The 20,031-nt window shown below is 36.4% G+C and overlaps 2 protein-coding genes and 1 pseudogene across 2 annotated transcripts; all 3 read right to left on the bottom strand.

Moving 5' to 3' along the window:
- The window catches only part of LOC145218176 (uncharacterized), a 280,341-nt pseudogene that overhangs the window by 87,303 nt on the left and 173,007 nt on the right, over positions 1-20,031 (bottom strand).
- Positions 272-10,984, bottom strand: LOC145217994 (uncharacterized). Its single transcript, XM_080085395.1, has 2 exons — positions 6,852-10,984; positions 272-1,300 (listed from the first exon to the last, which is right to left on the bottom strand). The coding sequence occupies exons 1-2, from the start codon at positions 7,932-7,934 to the stop codon at positions 521-523; spliced, it is 1,863 nt and encodes a 620-aa protein (XP_079941521.1). The 5' UTR covers positions 7,935-10,984; the 3' UTR covers positions 272-520.
- LOC145217681 (uncharacterized) lies at positions 13,851-15,915 on the bottom strand. The gene has a single exon (XM_080085020.1). The coding sequence runs from the start codon at positions 15,821-15,823 to the stop codon at positions 14,534-14,536; it is 1,290 nt and encodes a 429-aa protein (XP_079941146.1). The 5' UTR covers positions 15,824-15,915; the 3' UTR covers positions 13,851-14,533.

The following is a 20,031-nucleotide window of genomic DNA, read 5'->3' on the forward strand; positions in this document are numbered from 1 at the left end:
TTAAATTGAAACCAATGAAAATTTAAACCGGTTTAAAAACCGCAAACCGGTTCGGACCAGACAATTTGCCCAAACCGGAATTAAACCCGAACCCGAAAATATACATTTTTAAAAACCTGAACCGAACCCAAACTCTCAAAAACAAACCGAAGCGAACCCGAACCGAACCTGAACCCGTATGACAAGCGGTTCGACTCCCTGCTCAAAACGTACAAAAATCTATTAAAGCAAACAGTTTTTCACAAACCTGACACTTGTGTGACTTTCCTACTTTGGACAAACAAATGTATTCCGACATATGTTGCAGTACTGCAGTCTTGGACTCAAATGATCATGAGATTTAAGTTTAAGACAACTCTCGTTGTCTTGCCATGTGTTAAATCAAATTAAAATTTGCACCAAAACAAAATCTTTTTTACAAACATCACATAAAAGGTTTTCAATTGGTGTGATAAACATGTGTTTTTCCGAACCACGTTGTCCGCAATATATCTTTTCATCGAACATCGATGGAGTTTCCCTAAGTGTGTGTGAACATGTGTCGTTTCAAAGTTCCAACTTCGCGAAATCTTTTCTCGCAGACATCACATTGATGGGGTTTTTCATTTGTGTGAATCAACATGTGACTTTTCAAATGTCCGACCCGGCTAAACATTTTCTCACAAACATCACACCGATGAGGTTTTTCTTTAGTGTGTGTCATCATATGTCTTTTCAAATGTCCAACTTCGCTAAATCTTTTCTCACAAACATCACATCGATGAGGTTTTTCTTTTGTGTGGGTCAAACCGTGTGCTTTTAAATTTCCACCTGTTCTAAATCTTTTTTCGCAAACATCACATTGATAAGGCTTGACATTGGTATGTGCCAACATATGGATTTTTAAGTGTCCAGTCCGTCTAAACCTTTTTTCACAAACATCACATCGATGAGGTTTTTCTTTAGTGTGTATCAACATGTGTTTTTTCAAATCTCCACTTTGGGCAAAACGTCTTTCACAAACATCACATCGATGGGGTTTTTCTTTTGTGTGTGTCAAACCGTGTGCTTTTAAATTTCCACTTTTGCTAAATCTTTTTTTACAAACATCACATTGATGAGGCTTTTCTCTGGTGTGAGTCAACATGTGTGTTTTCAAATGTCCACTTCGGGAAAAAGTTTTTTCACAAACATCACATTGATGAGGTTTTTCTTTAGTGTGAGTCAACATGTGTGTTTTTAAATGACCACTTTGGGCAAACCTTTTTTCACAAACATCACATCGATGATGTTTCTCTTTAATTTGAGTAAACATGTTACTTTTTTATGTTCTGAAAACAAGAATGTTATATTTAAAAAATAAGATTGTCACATGGTTTAATGTCACAACAACCTTGGTTTAATGCATGGTCTTTGTCATTCCGTGTTTTTTTTTAAGCGAATGGTGACAACTTGGTAATAAGACTTTGATTTCAGCAAGGTTACCACCCAGTCTCAGTTTTATAACGTGCTAACGTCTTAACAGTGTATAGTCAAGGTGCAGCTACAGCGTTTTAACCAACAATTCACCACTTGTGGTCTATACTTTGTCGCACAATTTGTTTTTTCCAACCAAACCAAAAACAAGGAAACTCAAATATTTCCAATAAATTATTTATTCATGACTTTTGAGGGTCATAGAGCAGTTTGCAGATAAGCTACGTATCGAACGATTGTTTTGGAAGTACTAAAATATTTTAACATAAACACAATTTGAAGATCAACTAAATATCAGCTGCTATATTTTTATGGTAATATAGCTGGCAAATGCGCATTATAAAGGTTTTTACGTAGCGTTATGATTTGAAACAGTGATCAACATGGGAGAAATTCCTTCCAACTTGGGAATTATAATTCTTTAGGGAAGGGATATGTTGTTCGTAAATAATTTAGTTCAGTGGTTCCCAAGGGAGGAATTTACTTTAATTTTACATTTTGTTTGTAAATAGATATCTCAGCTTTGCGGATATCACCCATAAAGTCGATAAAATACACGATTTTAAATAAAAATTTGTACGGTGTTTTTTTTACAACAGTGGTTCCCAACCGGAGGTTCGCGAGCACCTCAGTATTTTTGCACGGTGTTAGTTTTCTTTGCTGGACGCTAATAACTATTTGTAAACAAAATGCTTGTTTATGAGTTGTTTCGTCATAAGAAGCCATAACGACAACAAACACAATTATGCGCTTACCATTAAAATAGTTTTGGAGATATTAAACATGCTTTGAATTGCTGAGGGAGGAATTCATCGAAAAAGGTTTGGAACCACTGCTTTAAAACATATAATTAATCACGATGCGTTTTACTAACTGCAAAGGCTACTCCTCCACTGAAGTTTGCATCAACTGGCTTCGCAATGTGGCCGTCAGGTGTGCAACAGTTTTCTTTTCCAGTATGTTCGATTACAGGCGGCTTTTATATTGGTCACAATTAGGTCCAAATCGCTAGCTGGCAAGATAAGGCAAACACAATGCAAATGGATCTTGTTCTCAGGCCTAAAAATTTCTAACTTTGTTTTTTATTCAAGACATGCCATTCAACAAACAATTATATCAGCTCTACGTTTAAAAACCGAAAGTAAGCTATGATATCAAGAAATATGACAACAACAATTTTGCCGTAAAAATGAAACCCAAATCCACATTTGCGCAGTGCAGTTAAGTTGCTCGTTCAAAAGGTAGCATACCCCCAACAAAGTCAACACAACAGACCCTTTATGAAATATCTGTGTTCTGCAAAACCAACCTAAGAAATCGACTTTTGTACATTCTCGTATCACAGAAAGCTTTTGAAATCAGACTACGCAGTAAAATGGAGTCAGTGCATCTAATGCCGTATTAGCATCACAAAACCTTTTACTACGGCATATATTTGTCAATACGGAACTGTAATAATTTAATGTTTGCCTGAAAAAATAACTTAAAAGCGTCTTCAAACTCATATACAGCCTGCATTGCCTGGGGCTCTAACTGTGTGCACCGATGCGTGCAATGTAAAAAAAGAAAAGTTGCGCTCACATACAGCGCTGGCTGGCAGGTCAAATTAATAAAATACACTGAACATTGGTGCATATCAGTTAGAGAAAGGTTATCATTGACAAAGACTCCCTACTTAACATACGCATGACAAATCCGTTTAATCCAGACACTTGGATGCAAAGTATCAAAGGGGTGTAAAAAACTTCGTCGTTTCTCTCAAACATGCTGTGTAAATGCACGGTAGTGAAAAATAACACATCCATATTAAAAATCTCAACAGGCAGATGAACAAAGATAACCACATTTCTTCGCAAAGTATAACGGTTATTGAAAGTAGCACAAGATTTTATGAGCAGCGAAACAATTATTTCATGTGTTTCAAATATTTGCAAGCCAAATTTTCGACTAAAGTTACAAGCTAACTAGCGTCAACTGGCTTCGCAATGTGGCAGTGAGCTGTGCAACAATTTCCTTTTCCTGCGTGCCTGATTACAAGTGTCATTTATGTAGAGCAGTTAAGTTGCTCGAAAATCCATCAACTACCATGACCAGTTGTTGCGCATACATGAAATATTTTAGGAAATAATTAGTTGTACAGCTGAGTCTTAAAGTCAGAGAAACCAGACGAGAACGAGTTAAATGTAGTATAGTGTTTCTGCACTAAACGTAAAAAAATCCTGTTTCTTGTTGTTAAAAAATATAAATAAACACTTACTGCCCACATTAAACTTTGTTTCTCGCCTAAAAATAAGTTTACACGTTCAAGCTAAACCTCTACACTCGCTAGGCACAAAGCTTCAATTCCCTGGGGCTCTGACTGTGCGCACTGATGCGTGTAACATTGGTGAAGTGACGACAGTGCGTATTTGTCGTCACGGTTAAGTACACACGAGCCCTGTAAGAAAAAATGTTTACACACATCGCTGGCTAGCAGGTCAAACGTTTCTGCTTTAGTTCTGCATTTCGCCTAAGACGTTTTATAATAGCCCACCTGTATGTAACCTTTGACTTGAACTGATGTTTAAACTTTGAAGCATTCATTAGGGTAACTTAGAGCGTTGAAATAGCGTAAATACAAAAATACACGCAAATACAATACAAACAAATCTACATTGTTCTTCCAATCATACTGTAACGCTCATATTTTTGCGTTTTACCTTAAAGAAGATGAGATAATGCTGTATAGATAAAACCGTCACCTGTTTGTTCAAAATCTGGGCGATCCTTGAACAACAATGGAATAAAATTTACTGACCACTGGTGCATAACAGCAAGAAAAGAAAACGAGATCAACAAAGGCTTGGCACTTATAAACGCATGACAAATCAACCGGTCATTCAGCTATTGTCCAAACAATCGGGAATTAACTGGCGGACAACTTAAAAACAATAAATAAATAAAATGGCGGACAACTTTGAGATGCGGTAGGCCGCTGCAAACTTTAAATAGACATAAAACACATCCATATTTAAATCTGAATTTTACTAAACAGTTAGATTTACAGAGATAACCAGATTTTTCTAAAGTTATAACGGTTATTAAAAGTAGCACAACATATAGGCAGCGAAAACAATTAATCCATGCGTTTCAAATATATGCATAGCCAAATTCTCGACTTAAGTTATAAGCTAACTAGCATCAACCGGCTTCAATGTGGCAGTCTTCTGCACAACAATTTCCTTTTCAGACGTGTCTGATTACAGACGTCATTTATCTTGTTGCAATTAAAAAATCACTATATTTCAGTTCAAGATGTACACTCGTATTAGCACAAAGCTTAAAATGTCTGGGACAATGACTATGTGCACTGGTGCGTGTTAGTTGACCATCGGTGAAGTGACGTCAGCGCGCAGTTGTCGTCACGGTTGCGCAAATGCAAGAAAAAAAAGTAAAAAAACAAAACCAATAACTCACCAACTTTATTCCGCCAAAGTTTTATTGTTTCAAATAGTAGCTCACCAACCCTACTGCGTTACGGAAAACCCCTCAACTAAGCTACCAAGACCAGTTGTTGCGCATACGTGAAATATTTAGAAAATAATTGGTTGTACAGCTGCGTCTTCTAAATTTGGTATGTTTTGATTTTTTTGAAATCAGAAAACCAGTTAAATGCTGCATAGTGTTTCCGCATGCTTCTGCATTAAACGTAAACTATCCTGAATAAACTGTTGCTGCCAGGCATATTGTATCAACAATATTTTAGCTTTTCCAGCAGTCTTCAATAAAGTATGCGAGACACCTTCACCAGGGCAATGACATAAATTGCAAACACAAGTTATTATAAAGCAAAAAGGTCGGCGAAACACACACAAACAAAAAGGGCGGTGGTAAAACAAACGCAGTGCGCACCAATGGTCGAGTGATAACACCTAGCTCAATAGTGCAAAAGCGACCGATAAGTAATCGGTATTAGAACGTCCGTTTTAACGTTTATGGTGTTGGTGTAGGTATGTATGTTCCAATCCGGGAAACCTCGCTTGTGAAAGCCGGTTTCTCTCGCTAACCTCCCCGTATTGCCGATATAAATATCGTTGCACTGTTCACATGGGACTGCGTACACCACACCCTTTGCCGCGTTTATTGTATCTACATTTGAAGCTATAGTGTCTGAAAGTTTGTCAAAACTGGAATTAAAGACATTAAAACTGATCTTATCACCACAAATGATCAAAAAAAGTAATTTCCCCTTTATTTATTTTATGTTTGATCAAATGGAAGAGGAATATGTGTAAAAAAAGTGACAAAACTTTTACGCCGACTCTTCGGTAAAAAATTACCAATATGTAGTAATAATTTACGCTTGACTTGCTTTATTTACATTTTTTACGGTTATAGTTACGGTTATAAACAACCACAGTAGACCATTAGTAAACTATTTAATTATTTAACCTATCCACTAGCGTTACCTCGCTACTAAAAATTCCTTAACTGAGTAATCAGTAGCGCAGCTGTGACCCACCACTTATGCACGTTCCTGTATTACAGGAAGAAATTCGACTCGGTCGTTTGAAATCAAAGCAAACGATCAGCGACGAGTTGAATCCTGCATGTGGTGGTTATGGTGAACTTACTGTTCTGAAAAACGCCATTTCTGCTGAAGCTAGCGCATGCATTGAAATCCGAATTAAATGTCAAATATGCGTTCAGTTACTGTCGTGTATGCGACCCTTCTTGTGTGGCGAACCTTTTATTGTAAAAATAGTAGAACAAAGCGGCTACGATTAGGCAAACGAAAATGCACAAAGTGTCTGCTACCACCTGTTCTGCCACGCAAGCCGACAAATAGGTTACACATTGTCACAGTTTTGGCAAAATGAACACAAAACACTTCAACATACGAACTGCTGGGTAAAGTTATTTGGATTAGTAACAATTGTTTCCATTAGCTTTACATTGCCAATGAATCAACTATTGTGAAACAATAATGTCAATCAGGTAAAACATTTACCGTATTTTAAGCAACCTGGGCTGGTTAGCAGTACAAAAAATTTTCATCATAGGAAACAAAATCGTGCACGTTGTTATAAAACACTTTGGCAAGGAGTAAATTTTGTTTGAAAAATATGATCAGCATCAACACTAATATATGTGGCATGAAATACGAGTGCCCGTACAAAAATAACAAGGGACAAATATGAAAAACAAAACAGTTTTTTAATTTCTAATAGTGACAAATGTATATCTTTTTTCATTTCAATTAACATGTACGGATCCTCGTTAGCGTGCATTTTTGCGTTTAAATCATAGTAATTATTCTCCATCGAAAACGCGATTTGAGTACTGTTAATTTTAATACTTTTCAAAACAATCATTTGGATTTTGAGAAGTTTTCTACGAAAGCAAAATTATTAAACGAACATCACATCATAAGGTATCACATCGGTGTGTGTTATTATGTGCGTCTTTTTTTCATTTGTATGTGTTAACATGTGTCTTTTCAAAGCTCCACCCCGGGCAAATCGTTTTTCACAAACATCACATCGATAAGGTTTCTCATTTGAGTGTACCCGCATGTGTGATCTTAAAAGTCCAGTGTGGGCAAATCGTTTTTTACAAATATGACATTGATGCGGTTTTTCTTTGGTGTGAATCGAAATGTGCGTTTTCAAACTTCCACTATGGGCAAATCTTTTTTCACAAATATGACATTGATGGTTTTTTTCATTTGTATGTGTCAACATGTGTGTTTTCAAGACTCCACTTTGTGCAAATCTTTTTTCACAAACATCACATCGATGAGGTTTCTCATTTGTGTGAATCAATATGTGTGTTTTCAAATATCCAGCATGGGAAAAACATTTTTCACAAATATGACATCGATGGGATTTCTCTTTGGTGTGAATCAACATGTGTCTTTTCAAGTTTCCACTAACGGCAAACTGTTTTTCACAAATATGACATTGATAAGGTTTCTCTTTCGTGTGAATCAACATGTGTCTTTTCAAACCTTCTTTTTGACTAAATCTTTTCTCACAAACATCACATCCATGTGCTTTCTCATTTGTGTGTGTCAACATGTGTGTTTTTAAAGAACTCCGTAAGGCGAATCTTTTCTCACAAACATCACATCGATGTAGTTTCTCACTGGTGTGTGTAACTAGGTGTTTTTTCAAATAATCACGTCGGTTGAATCTTTTTCTACAAACATGACATTCGTGAGCTTTCTCATTGGTGTGTGTCAACATGTGACTTTTCAAATTAGTACTTCTAGGAAATCTTTTTTCACAAACATGACATTCATGGGCTATTTTATTGGTCTGCTTCAACAAGGGCGTTTTGGATGTTACACTTTCAGAAAGTTTCTTATTATTGTGAGTTGACTTGCGTGTTGTTGAAAGAAGTTGATTTCTGCTAGTTTGTTGGAAGTTTGCAGACAAACCAAACGTCTTTTCATTTTGCAAGGATGATTGATTGGAGTCCGAATCCCAGGAAATCATTTTCTTTCAAGTTGGGCACTCAATATTCGATGTTGTCAAAATTGTTTCTATTACCTGCACTTTATATGCTAACCTCACTCTATAAAAAAAAGGAAAATGTCAAGCACAAAAATGTTTGTGACACAGTAGCTGTTGTAAGATTCCCAGGGTATATGTCGCCAACCCTTGCTTTCATGCCACTAAAACCCACTTAATTTTTAACGAAGTATGTAAGGATGAACAAAATATGTCAACTTGTTAACAACCCTGTAAGTTCAAGCTAATAGTGGCCATCAGTTTTAGTGATCTTTCTTAACAAAATTTCTCCAAAACATATCACTAGAAGCTTACAATAATGATGCTGAGATGGTGGCCATGACATTTTTACAAAATACATACAAAACTGTTAAAGTGGGGGCAAAGGTAAAAGCGTCCAGACATGCTAGTGACACTGACACATATCTTTGAAACACATGTATTGTACGTTAAGAGGCCTGGGACGTTCGTAACAGAGTTACCAAGGGGCTTCAAATTGTAGCCCGAAGCCGGATCAACCAATGATTTACGATTACACAAACAGAAAGTTAACAAGTATCTTGTTTGCGGGCCAAAAAAATATTCTGCTTTTTCAAATTCAATAAAATCGCGTAAACAAGCACTTTTATTCCTATGATGTAATACAAAATTAAAATCAAACTAAATCTACAAAGGAAAGACTTGATCAGACAAAATAATCATTGCGAAAAAGTTTTAGGCTAACTTAAGATTCGTCAGAAATGCGAAGCAATACGGGAATGTCCCTAAACAAACTCTCACGCATAGTGTAAAAAAAACTAATAACTTTCGAATCAACCCAACGTAACAGACCATTGCTGCAATATTTAAGTTGCGTTTTCCTAACAAAATATGGAAATGAAATCGCCACAACCAAACCGATAAACATACGCAGTCACTTTCCTCGTTGTTGGGCTAATATGATCGGCTGTTGCGCATAGAATATTTTAGAGCTTTGTACCTTCTACTTTAAAAATCAGAGCACGCAAGCACGGACGGGTCAAATACTGCATACTGTTTCTACACTAAGCCAAAAATACCCACTTTAACTCCACTAGCCTGTCGGTAGAACAATTACCTTAACTTCCCCGATTATTCTCAAAAAACGCCTGAGTGGCAGTACTACACATCTAAAACTTTCTTTTTCGACCAAAGAAATGAGTCAAAACGTTTCGGCTAAAACTCGCCACTCGTGCTAGCACTAGACAACCAGAAATCCCTGAGGCTGCTACTGTGCGCATCGATGCGTATAATTTGACCATTCTTGAAGCCATGTCACTGCGTGGTTGTCGTCATGGTTGAGTAGACATGACCAACTTATGCTGACATACAGCGGTTAAAGATTTTGTCAGTTGTTTCGTGCATAAATTGAGTCTTACCTGTGATGTTGCGATATTTTATATAGCGAACGAAGGCAATACTGTTAAAATGACAAGTAATTTACGTCACAAGACCTTGGTTATTGGGAAGTCACTTACATAAAAAATCGGAATGTGTTAAGCCATGGTGAGGGTTTTAAATGGTCTTACAGCGCCTTTAATTAAAGATTTCGTTTTGAAGGTAAATTGACTTAATAGAAAATTTAAAGTCGACATGACCAGATTAGGTTAGCACACAACCGTTTTAGTACATCGCTGCAGTAGTTCATATATAGGCGTAACCCATTGTGTTCTTACTTACCAATCTGGTTTATACGCTTCCTTAAGTCGCTCATGTTTTTTTTTATTTGAGTGGATCGCCATTTCTAGTAATCTTTAATGGGATTACAAACGAAATCAAAATTTCCGTCCGCATTTTTGAAAGGTCAAGCTAAACCTGTCTGCAGTGTATATAACGTTTGCATTTCTGCGCTAAATAAGTTCTTGATGCAGGTAATTAAATAGGAGTTAGGTCGCAACATCTGGGGCCTTTTATAAAAACTTGTATTGATGCAATCGTTGACTCGAACTCATGTTAACGCGTTTATTGAGCTGGTGGCGTTGGAATAGCGTCAGTTTCTGCATAAATGCAATACAGCCAAACATCGAATGTTATCTTCCAATAAGACTATTTATTGCATTACACAAGATGTTGCTGTAATAATAAACCTTCGCCTGCGCGTTCATAACTTATTTGACTATTGTACGCTGCAAATATTGATTGTTCGTTTATTGATTCTAGTCTACTTGCAAACTCTAAACCCATGAAATATAGAATGTTGAAATCCGATTGTCACTGCGAACAGTCAATGTCTGGACAGCCGTGCTTTGAGAAGCAATAGACACAAAAATAGCAGTTTAATCCAAAAATTTGAATGCCAAGAACCAAAAGGGCGTAAAAAAGTTCGTCGTTTGTCTCACACATGCTGTCTACATGCATTGCAGTGAAAAATACAACACATTCACATTTACATCTGAATCTAACTAAACAGGCAGATTTACAGACATAACCACATGTCTTCAAGTATAACGGTTATTGAAACTTGCACAAGATGCTGTAAGCAACGAAAACAATTATTTCATGTGTTTCATAATATCTGCAAAGCCATATTCTGACTAAACGTAAAACCTAACTAGCGTCAACTGGCTTCGCAATGTGGCAGTCTGCTGCACAACAATTTCTTTTTCAGACAGGACTGATTACAAGCGTCACTTGCTGCAGTTCAGTTGCCCACTCAAGTTTCTTGAACAAACAAAACAATAATTCATCAACCTTACTGGGCTAGGTAAAACCCCTAACTACGCTACCATGACCAGTTGTTGCGCATACATGAACTATTTTAGAAAATAATGAGTTGTACAGCTGTGTCCTCTAAATTTTCTATGTTTTGAAATGACTTTTTTAAAATCAGAATTCCAGTTAAATGCTGCAAGTGTTTCCGCGTGCTTCTGCATTAAACGTAAACTATCCTGAATGAACTGTTGCTGCCAGGCATATTGTATCAACAAAATTTTAGCTCTTCCAGCAGTCTTCAATAAAGTATGCCAACCTCTCGATATCCCCATACGAGACACCTTTAACAGGGTAATGACATAAATTGCAAACACAAGTTATTATAAAGCGAAAAGGTCGGCGAAACACACACAGACAAAAAGGGCGGTAGTAAAAAAACGCAGTGCGCACCAATGGTCGAGTGATAACACCGAGCTCAATGGTGCAAAAGCGACCGATAAGTAATCGGCATTAGAACGTCCGTTTTAACGTTTATCGTGTTGGTGTAAGTATGTATGTTCTACGACTCCGGGAAACCTCGCTTGTGAAAGTCGGTTTCTCTTGCTAATACCTTGACCAAAACCTAATAATTTTACTTCATTCAAAAAAAAACAATGTGATTCAAATTTATATTCTTTTTGAAGACTGTGCAGTATATTTTGAATGTTATGTTTTTAAGTTCTTTGGTATCTTCTATACTAGCGCTTTCCAACCGGTGGTCCGCGACGTTCTTTCTGGTGGGCCTCGAAGCTTTTCAAACTACTACCATACCAATATAGAGGTTAAAACAAGTTACACAGTTTGTGGTTAACAAGTTACATAGAATCTATACCATACATAATGGCATTTTAGTTGCGATTGATGAGTTGAAAATAATCTGTGTGGATATGAGTCTTCAAATAATATTGATGGGATTTCTCACTGGTTTGAATTAACATACTTATATTTCCCCTGAGGACAGTTTTTCCCACAAACACCCCAATGATAAGACTACTCTTTGGTGTGAGTGAACATATGGTCTTTTTATCTTTTAAATTTCCATTTTGACTAAATCTCTTTTCACAGACATGACATTGATAAGGCTTCACATTGGTGTGTGTGTCGACTAGTGCAGTGCTCTTCAACCTTTTTTGCAATTTTCAAGCAACTTTGTAAACCCTACACATGGTAATTTTTAATTGCGCACGTAAAGTAAAACAGTCAATTAATAGTTACTTGCCTGGTCACGTGAGTTATTGTTATGCTAACTAGACCAATGGTAGACAGCTTGTCGACGTGAACATGTAAACTGAAATGCATGTACTGGCGGCCGTGATGTAAATAAAACACGGTAAGCATTTGGATTGTAAAACTGGTTTGAGAGTCTGGAAAAAATATTATCAGCCCAAACGCTACTCAATCTACGAAACAAGCTAGAAATTAAATTCGCTATCAGGCACTATTAGAAAGAATTTACTATTCGACCGTCAGCTAACAAAAATTAATCAATCAGTTAATTTTGTTTATTTGACTTCATCTAAAAAAGTTCGAAAAACGTTCGTTTTTGCAATCCTTTACTCCAGGAATGTTAAAAGTAAAATCTCAGAAAGTAACAGGTGGGTGCTTATTGCTTCATCATTCACATTGTTGACGCAACAACCCCAAACTGACGCAAAAATATTTACAACAAGCAGGTCAGTCTCATAGATCACGAATGACGATGCTATGCCTTCCTGCATATTTTTATACGAAATGGCGACCTTTAATAACACTGACTGCAGCTGTATTTCCTTTGTAGAGCCTTTTTTAGTCGTATATCCTAGTTTTGACGCGGCATACACTTGGGAATACAGTATACCCGGTTAAAGAGCACTTCACTGGACTAGAGTCTTTTCAAATTTCCACTTAGTACAAACCTTTTTTCACAAACATCATATTGATGAGGTTTTTCATTGGTGTGTGTCACCATGTGTTTTTTTTCAAATCTCCAACTCAAATAAATCTTTTTACACAAACATTACATCGATGAGACTTTTCATTAGTGTGCACCAGCATGTGTCTCTTTAAACTTCCTCTTTGGGGGAAACGTTTTTCACAAACATTAAATCGATGGAGTTTCTTATTTGCCACGTCGTGTTAATCATTGGGTCGTAGATCAGTTTGAAAATAACTCGCGGATTTTAGCCACAATTTTTGGAATCTTTTATAAAGATCTTATTACTTTATACAACCTGTGTAATTGCATTCAACATCAATTTTCTCACGAAGCAAAATGTTTACAAATTCACATATGGAGCACAGATATTGATCTAAGCATGAATTCATGATTTAAAAGTATATTTGTGACATCAAATACTTTGAAACCTGCCATTTTGTGTTGGGCCAAGGTACGCTGCGAAGTATGATCTTACCAACAATTAAAACACGACACTAAAAACATCGACATCCAGCGCATATTTTTTTAGAGCTAACCGACTTCGACTTGCTTCGCAACATTGACGTTCGGCTACTTATTGCGTCTTAAACATTTACAGCCATACGATTACAAGAGATATAGTAGAATGGGCTCGTTTAGGCTAAACATCTTACTTGGCATTTACAAGTACCAACTTTTATGCTCAAAAATCTTTGTGGCAAATCTATCTTTGCGCAATGTTGGGTTTGCGTCACTTGCTTTATTTGACAACGGCAGCAACGACGGTATTTAATTTCTTAAATCTAACGCAAGATTACAGACCACAAGTATCTAGGCAGCATAGCAGTCCAACGAAATCTAAGATTCACGCTATTTTTTGCGGCTACTGTGACTAGTTGTTGTGCGTAGGTGAAGCGATTTAGTCAGTAATCGGTTGTGCAGCTGCGGCCTTCGCCTTTAGTACGTTTTCGTATTATGTGTGGTTTTCCAAGCGCAGGAAATTGCCACTCATTGAGTTCACATAGGAAACCCTGTAGTGCACAATGGAACAAAGTGACGCATACACGTTAATGATGTCACAATGCCCAATGACGACGTATATCTCTGATACGCTGCATTATTACTTGCCTTTTTCACCTTTAAATTAGTAGCTTTACGTACGACACATGGTCAGATTAGCTAGCTTTCATGTTAGCAACTGAGCGATCGATCTGGGATATCTAATTACACAATTAATTACAAGAAAACATGAACACGTAAAACAACGTTTGTTCACACTGTATACTTTTATTTTCCCGAACCGGCATTTTAAACGTCCATTTGTTTAATAATTTGGTTTAAGTAGGGTAAAAACGGATGCATAAAATATGAAAGTAAAACCGATTTACTCGTCAAATGTATTGTGCTCTTCACTGATACTGAGGTCAACTTCGATCGGTGGTTCACAATCTTTCATGCGGCATGTTTGTTAATCTAACTGTCTCATCAAAGTTTTGCGTCCATCTCTGTTACCTCTTTCATTCATTTCTGCGTTTGATATCTCAAGCTTGGGACTCGTTTAGTTTTCTGTTGAAGAAACAAGCTAGCTAATGCGAGATGTTGGATTTCAACTCACTTGTGTTTAGTGTTTTCTTTCTTTTTCTGTGCTCTTTTATTTGACATTGTTGTTTGCAAATTTTAGAGACCGACGAAGCCGATATAGGCAAAGTATATATCTCGATTATTACAAATTCATGGTAGCTAATTTCGAATCAAAACAATTTGCTTATTTATTGTCATTCACATCAGGCAAATAATTTTTTACGAAAGTCGCACCAAAGAATTGTTTTCTTGTGAATCAACATGTGCCTTTGCAATTGCCCAGCATGCCGAAATGTTTTTTTCGCACTCAGCACATCGATGGGGCTTTTGTTGATGTGAATCGACATGTGCTGTTTCAAGTGTCCACCTTGGCGAAATTTTATATCACCAAAATGTTAGATTAATAAGGATTTTCTTTAGTGTGAATCAACATGTGCTTTTCCAAACCTGAACCTCGGCGAAATCTTTTCTCACAAACAACACATTGATGAGGTTTCTCTTTTGTATGGATTAACATGTGTTCTTTCAAGTGTCCACGTTGGGTAAATCTTTTCTCACAAATCACACATTGATGTGTTTTTTCGCCGCTGTGGACCAACATGTGTGTCTTCAAAACTGTAGTTGTACGAAATCTTTTTTCACAAACATCACATTGATGGGGTTTCTCATTGCTATGTATCAACATGTGTTGTTTTAATTGACTACGTTGGCTAAATGTTTTCTCACAGACATAACATCGATGGGGTTTTTCTTTAGTGTGAGTCAACATGTGTGTTTTCAAACCAGATCTAACACGAAATCTTTTGCTACAAACATTACATCGATGAAGTTTCTCATGGGTGTGTGTCAACATGTGCATCTGTAGGGTTCCACTACGTGTAAATCTTTTTTCACAAATATTACATCGATGCGCTTTTTCATTGGTATGTGTTAGCCAGTGTATTTTCAACCTTGAACGGATGCTAAATTCTTTTTCACAAATATCACATCGATGAGGTTTCTCATTGTTGTGTGTCAACATGTGCTTCTTTAAACTTTTAACATGGTAATAGCTTTTTTCACAAAAATCACAATGATGCTGTTTCTCATCATTGTGGATCATCATGTGACTTTTTAAAAGACGACTGGTAAGGAACATTTTTTCACAAACATCACATCTGTGAGATTTTTCTGTAGTGTGAATCAACATGTGTGCTTTTAAAGTTCCCTTTTGACCAAAACGTTTCTTACAAATTTCACATTCATGTGCTTTCTCATCGGTGTGTGTCAACATATGTTTTTTTAAATCTCCTACTCGTTTAAATCCGTTTGCACACACTTCACATCGATAAGGTCTCTCCTTAGTGTGTATCAACATGTGTTGTTTTACATGTTCACTAAAACGGAACCTTCTCTCGCAAATAGTACATTGATAATCCTTATCTTTTGTGTGTGTTAACATGTGTCTTTTTAAACTATCTCTATGGCTAAATCCCTTCTCACAAACATCACATCGATGAGGTTTTTCATTGGTGTGGGTCATCATCATGTGTCTTTTCAAATTTCCAGTTTGGCTAAACCTTTTCTCACAAACATCACATCGATGGGGGTTTTCATTGGTGTCTGTCATCTTGTCTATTTTATTGATTCGCAAATGCAACCTCGATGGAACTTGTTTTTGGTGTGAATAAACATATGCCTCCTGAAACATCAATCTTACAAAAAATGTTCCACAGCCAAGAATGCTATGTTAAACAAACAAGAACGTCACATAATTTGTAATGCTGATTGACAAAACTACGAAAAAACCTATGAACTCATAAAATACGGCATTTCGGTAAATCAGTCCTTTTTCCAATATTACCAGTACAGCGCTAACTTAAAATTGCAATAAAACAGAGAAAGACAGTACACTGAGTTACACGCTAATTAAATGCATTAACTAGCTTCGCAATGTGGCAGTCAGCTGTGCAACAATTTCCTTTTTCAGCGTGTCCGATTACAAGCGTGGTTTATATTGCTACAAACTGGTACAAACAACTTATGGGACATGTTCCACTGGCAAAACAACGTTTTTGCGGCATAAAATTTATTTAAAACATCAAGGTAATTGTGTAGATACAAATTAATCTTCTGGTAAATATGTTAGCGTAAAGCGTTCTAAGCTAAGCTATAAAACATTTTATTCTATTGAAGAAATAATATGTCGGTATTGAGTCTGACAATTTGAAGATTAAGAGATTACAGCAGATACAGAATTAGTTAAAACTCATGTAAGTACCAACTTTTCGCCACTTGAAAAATCTATCCTTGTGCAATGTCAATTTTCGCTTGCTTAATTTGACAACTGCAGTCACGTTTTTTTTCCTTAAAACAGTTTTTACTTTCTCAAATCTAATGCAGCTGAACATATCATAGGGAAATATCTTAGCTATGGAAGATATTAAACTATTAAACAGACAAACGAAATCGAACTAAAACACTACACACTAAATTGACCTTGCAAACTCCCAACCGGGCTAAAATGAACAACATGTGCGTAGACACGATGTAATTTAGACAGGAATTGGTTGTGCAGCTGCGACATACGACGTTTGGATGTTCTCGTGTTGCAGGAAGCAATTTACCAGTTTGACATCACAGCACACGGCAAAAAACGAGTTAAATGTTGCATAGGGTTACTGGATTGTTCGGAAATGTTATTCGTCTTTTACGCCTGTTTGAAAACTAATTTTCAGTTTCGAACATGGAACATTTTTTTAACTATAAAAGCCATATGCGTTACTTAGTACTAAGGAAGTACAAAACGTCATTATGCAAAATGGCAGTTACAAGATACACGTTGCAACAGTCGAAAATCGCACAAATAATTAAACAGTAAATGCAAGCTCAGATAGAAACTATAAAAACATTCTGGCATAGGTATTTTTTGCTTGAAAAGAAAAAAAAACATTTCTTAACTACAATTGGTAGCCTTAAAGCGTTTTATTAGGCCACTGATGTACTAATTCCTTCAAAACAGTTCAGGGCCATGCAACTGATTTATAACATTGCGTATTTTAATTATGAGAGTTACAGATTTGTCTTGGTTCAACCAATGTAACTTGTGTCATTTTGCGAGCGCAGGAAATATCCCATCATTAAGCTCGCATAGAGAATCCTGTCATGCACAATGAGATGCAGTGACGCATTCACGTTAATGTTGTTCAAATACACGACGTAGGTCTGCCAACTTGCATTTTTTTTCCTATGCTCTATACTAATACTAAAATTTGGATGTTTTTTAGCGTTGTCGTTTTTCTTATAGTATATTTGTGATGTTGTAACACATTATTTTTCTTGCAATACAGCCACACCTAAAAAATTTTGCTTTGATTTGCAGCCAGTTTTCATGTCAGCTCAAATCATTTCAAAACCCTGCTTCATGAGAAACATTGTAAGGTTTTGAAGTTTTATTTTATTTAGCTGATGATTTGAAAGCAGAAACCTCCTTCGCTACACAAGGCAGTGTTGCTGCATGATTCACCAATCGTGTCATTTATTTGCGCTATAAATAATATCATAATTTTGCGCAGCTATTTCGGCTTGATGATTGTTTTAGCGATATTGTGACGCTATATTTTGTTTCACCAAGCAAACCAACTTAACTAATCATAGTCTGTTATTTATGGTACAGACCTAGTTTATTAAATCGAAATTGGTTTCGTCCAGTCGGAAATAGCAACAAATACTTGGGGGTGCAAGCAACCATTCAATATGTTGAATTTTGCAATGTATCGACAAAGCACAAAAATACGTCATACGTTGATGACGTCACAACTCCCTGTAGGGAACTGAAAACAGAATCTATTTGACCAAATAGTGTTTTTTTACCAAGTTTTTTCGTTAATAGGATTTCTGGAAAAAAATAGAAATAAAATCATTAATATTCATTTTAAACTAATTCCATTCAGGTGTGTACACATGTGTCAGTTTTTTAACATCATTTTAAAACAAACTTATTTTTCAGGGATAAATTTTGATAGACCTGCCAGCTAACAGTGGCGTAGGTAAACAACTTTGTTTAATTGTACAAATTTGCGGGTCTGTTGACACACTGAAGAAGCCGTCCGTGAAATACGTCATTCGCGGGCGTTATATGCACACTTCGAAACTCTTTCGTGAAATACGTCACGAAACGTTGGAACTATTTTTGAGTCAACAATTCAATTCACGATATGCGACAGAAGCGGAATTCCAAACATAAATAAAATGCAAATATATTTTTTGCCTTTTTCCCCTCTGTACTTAAATATCAATATACGGTGTGAATTACTTTAAATCAGAAATGGAAGGTTCTGGGTACCTAGCTATGTGTTTGCTCTGATGTAAATGCTAGCGTTTAAAACAAAACGTTGGCCTCAAACAGTGGTAGCTCGTAGCAAGAGAATGATTGGAGTGTGGTTGGTAGGTGCAGCTAAAATCTGGGAGCTAAAATCTTTAAGTTTATTACTGAGACGCCCCTAAAAAAACGACTGTGCAAAGTTTTTGTGGTGCTTCTCCCCTTCATGGGCTGAGCATATGCTTACTCCAGTCGTTTAGTGGTGTTTGGTAACATCATGTACATAATATTTTTTGCTTATCTCTTAGTGGTTTATCAGGCAGTTAGAATTGCGATTATTTGGCAATGCATCTAATCCTCACAAGAATAATCGGAATGACCGATCAAACCTAATGAGTTATATATTGTTTCGACTTGCGAAAACAAAAAACAAGCACGTCCTTACAAACGCAGCGGAAACAAAACTTGTGTAGACAACTCAAATCTGATTTACCGGAAAACTGATTGGTCGCAAATGTCTACGATTCTTGGTTCAGATTTAAAAAAAACGGTTGAATACTTAACATCGACAAAAGAGTGCATTTGCCCAAGGAAAGGTGTCACGTTACCCCAGTTATATTCGTTACCCCAGGTATCTTTTGCTTTGTAATATATTTCTGACACAATGTGTTTACTTTGTAGTTTTCACAGCAGCTAGTTTACTGAAAGACCAATTGAGCAATTATCTGAACAGTCGCTTCATAAAAGTCATAGGCATGCTGTGGTTATTGTTTCTCATGTTTTGCGTCGGATGCGCAGAAGGTGAATGTCCGGGTGAGGATTTCAGTCAAGCTCCTCGGCCTTATATAAGTAGGTTTGTCTGATTTAGAATTAACTGTTTACAACGTGATATTGTTAAGTAGACAACAATATAAAGTTTCATCGCAAGGCAACCGTCACAAGTGACAACACGAAAACGTAGTTTCAATGGATTAGCGAAGATATCGGTCCCGTGTATCTAAACAATGTTTCAGACTGTTTCGAGTAACACACAAAAATATGCTGTAAGACTTTGGTTGTACTTTGCTTATTGTGCATTGTAAAATAACGTATCTGTAGGTATTGGGACCGTCTTTACTGAATATTATTTATAGAAATAATCAAAAAGTTTTAAACCAAATTTGGCAAAATATTAGTAAGGGTCGATATAAAATATGAGTTTTTTATAATGACTGATTTAAAAAAAAATGAATATTTGCCTTAACACAAAAACAAACGATCACGGCACGTAATCTAAACTTCACAAAAAAACAGGGGGCAACAGGGCAGCATTTCCATTCTTTTTTACATTTATTTTGAACTTAATTGCAAAAAATAAAGTAGAGCACTTTAACCTCGCCATAAACAATCAAGTCAGTATATTATTGTCAACATAACAATTGGACAGCAACCTGTGCCCTTCGCAAATGTAAAAACCAAACAAACCAGTGCTTCTTGGTTTTTACATTCATTCATTTAGGAATGACAAAAGAGGCTGTCGAAACGGTATGTTTTGCACCAATACATACTTGCTTGTTTGTTTCTGGTTGGGATTTTTAGTCCTGCGACTTGTGTACCTA

This window comes from Phallusia mammillata, chromosome 3 (assembly GCF_965637545.1).
Source record: "Phallusia mammillata chromosome 3, kaPhaMamm4.hap1.1, whole genome shotgun sequence".
Classification (NCBI taxonomy): domain Eukaryota; kingdom Metazoa; phylum Chordata; class Ascidiacea; order Phlebobranchia; family Ascidiidae; genus Phallusia; species Phallusia mammillata.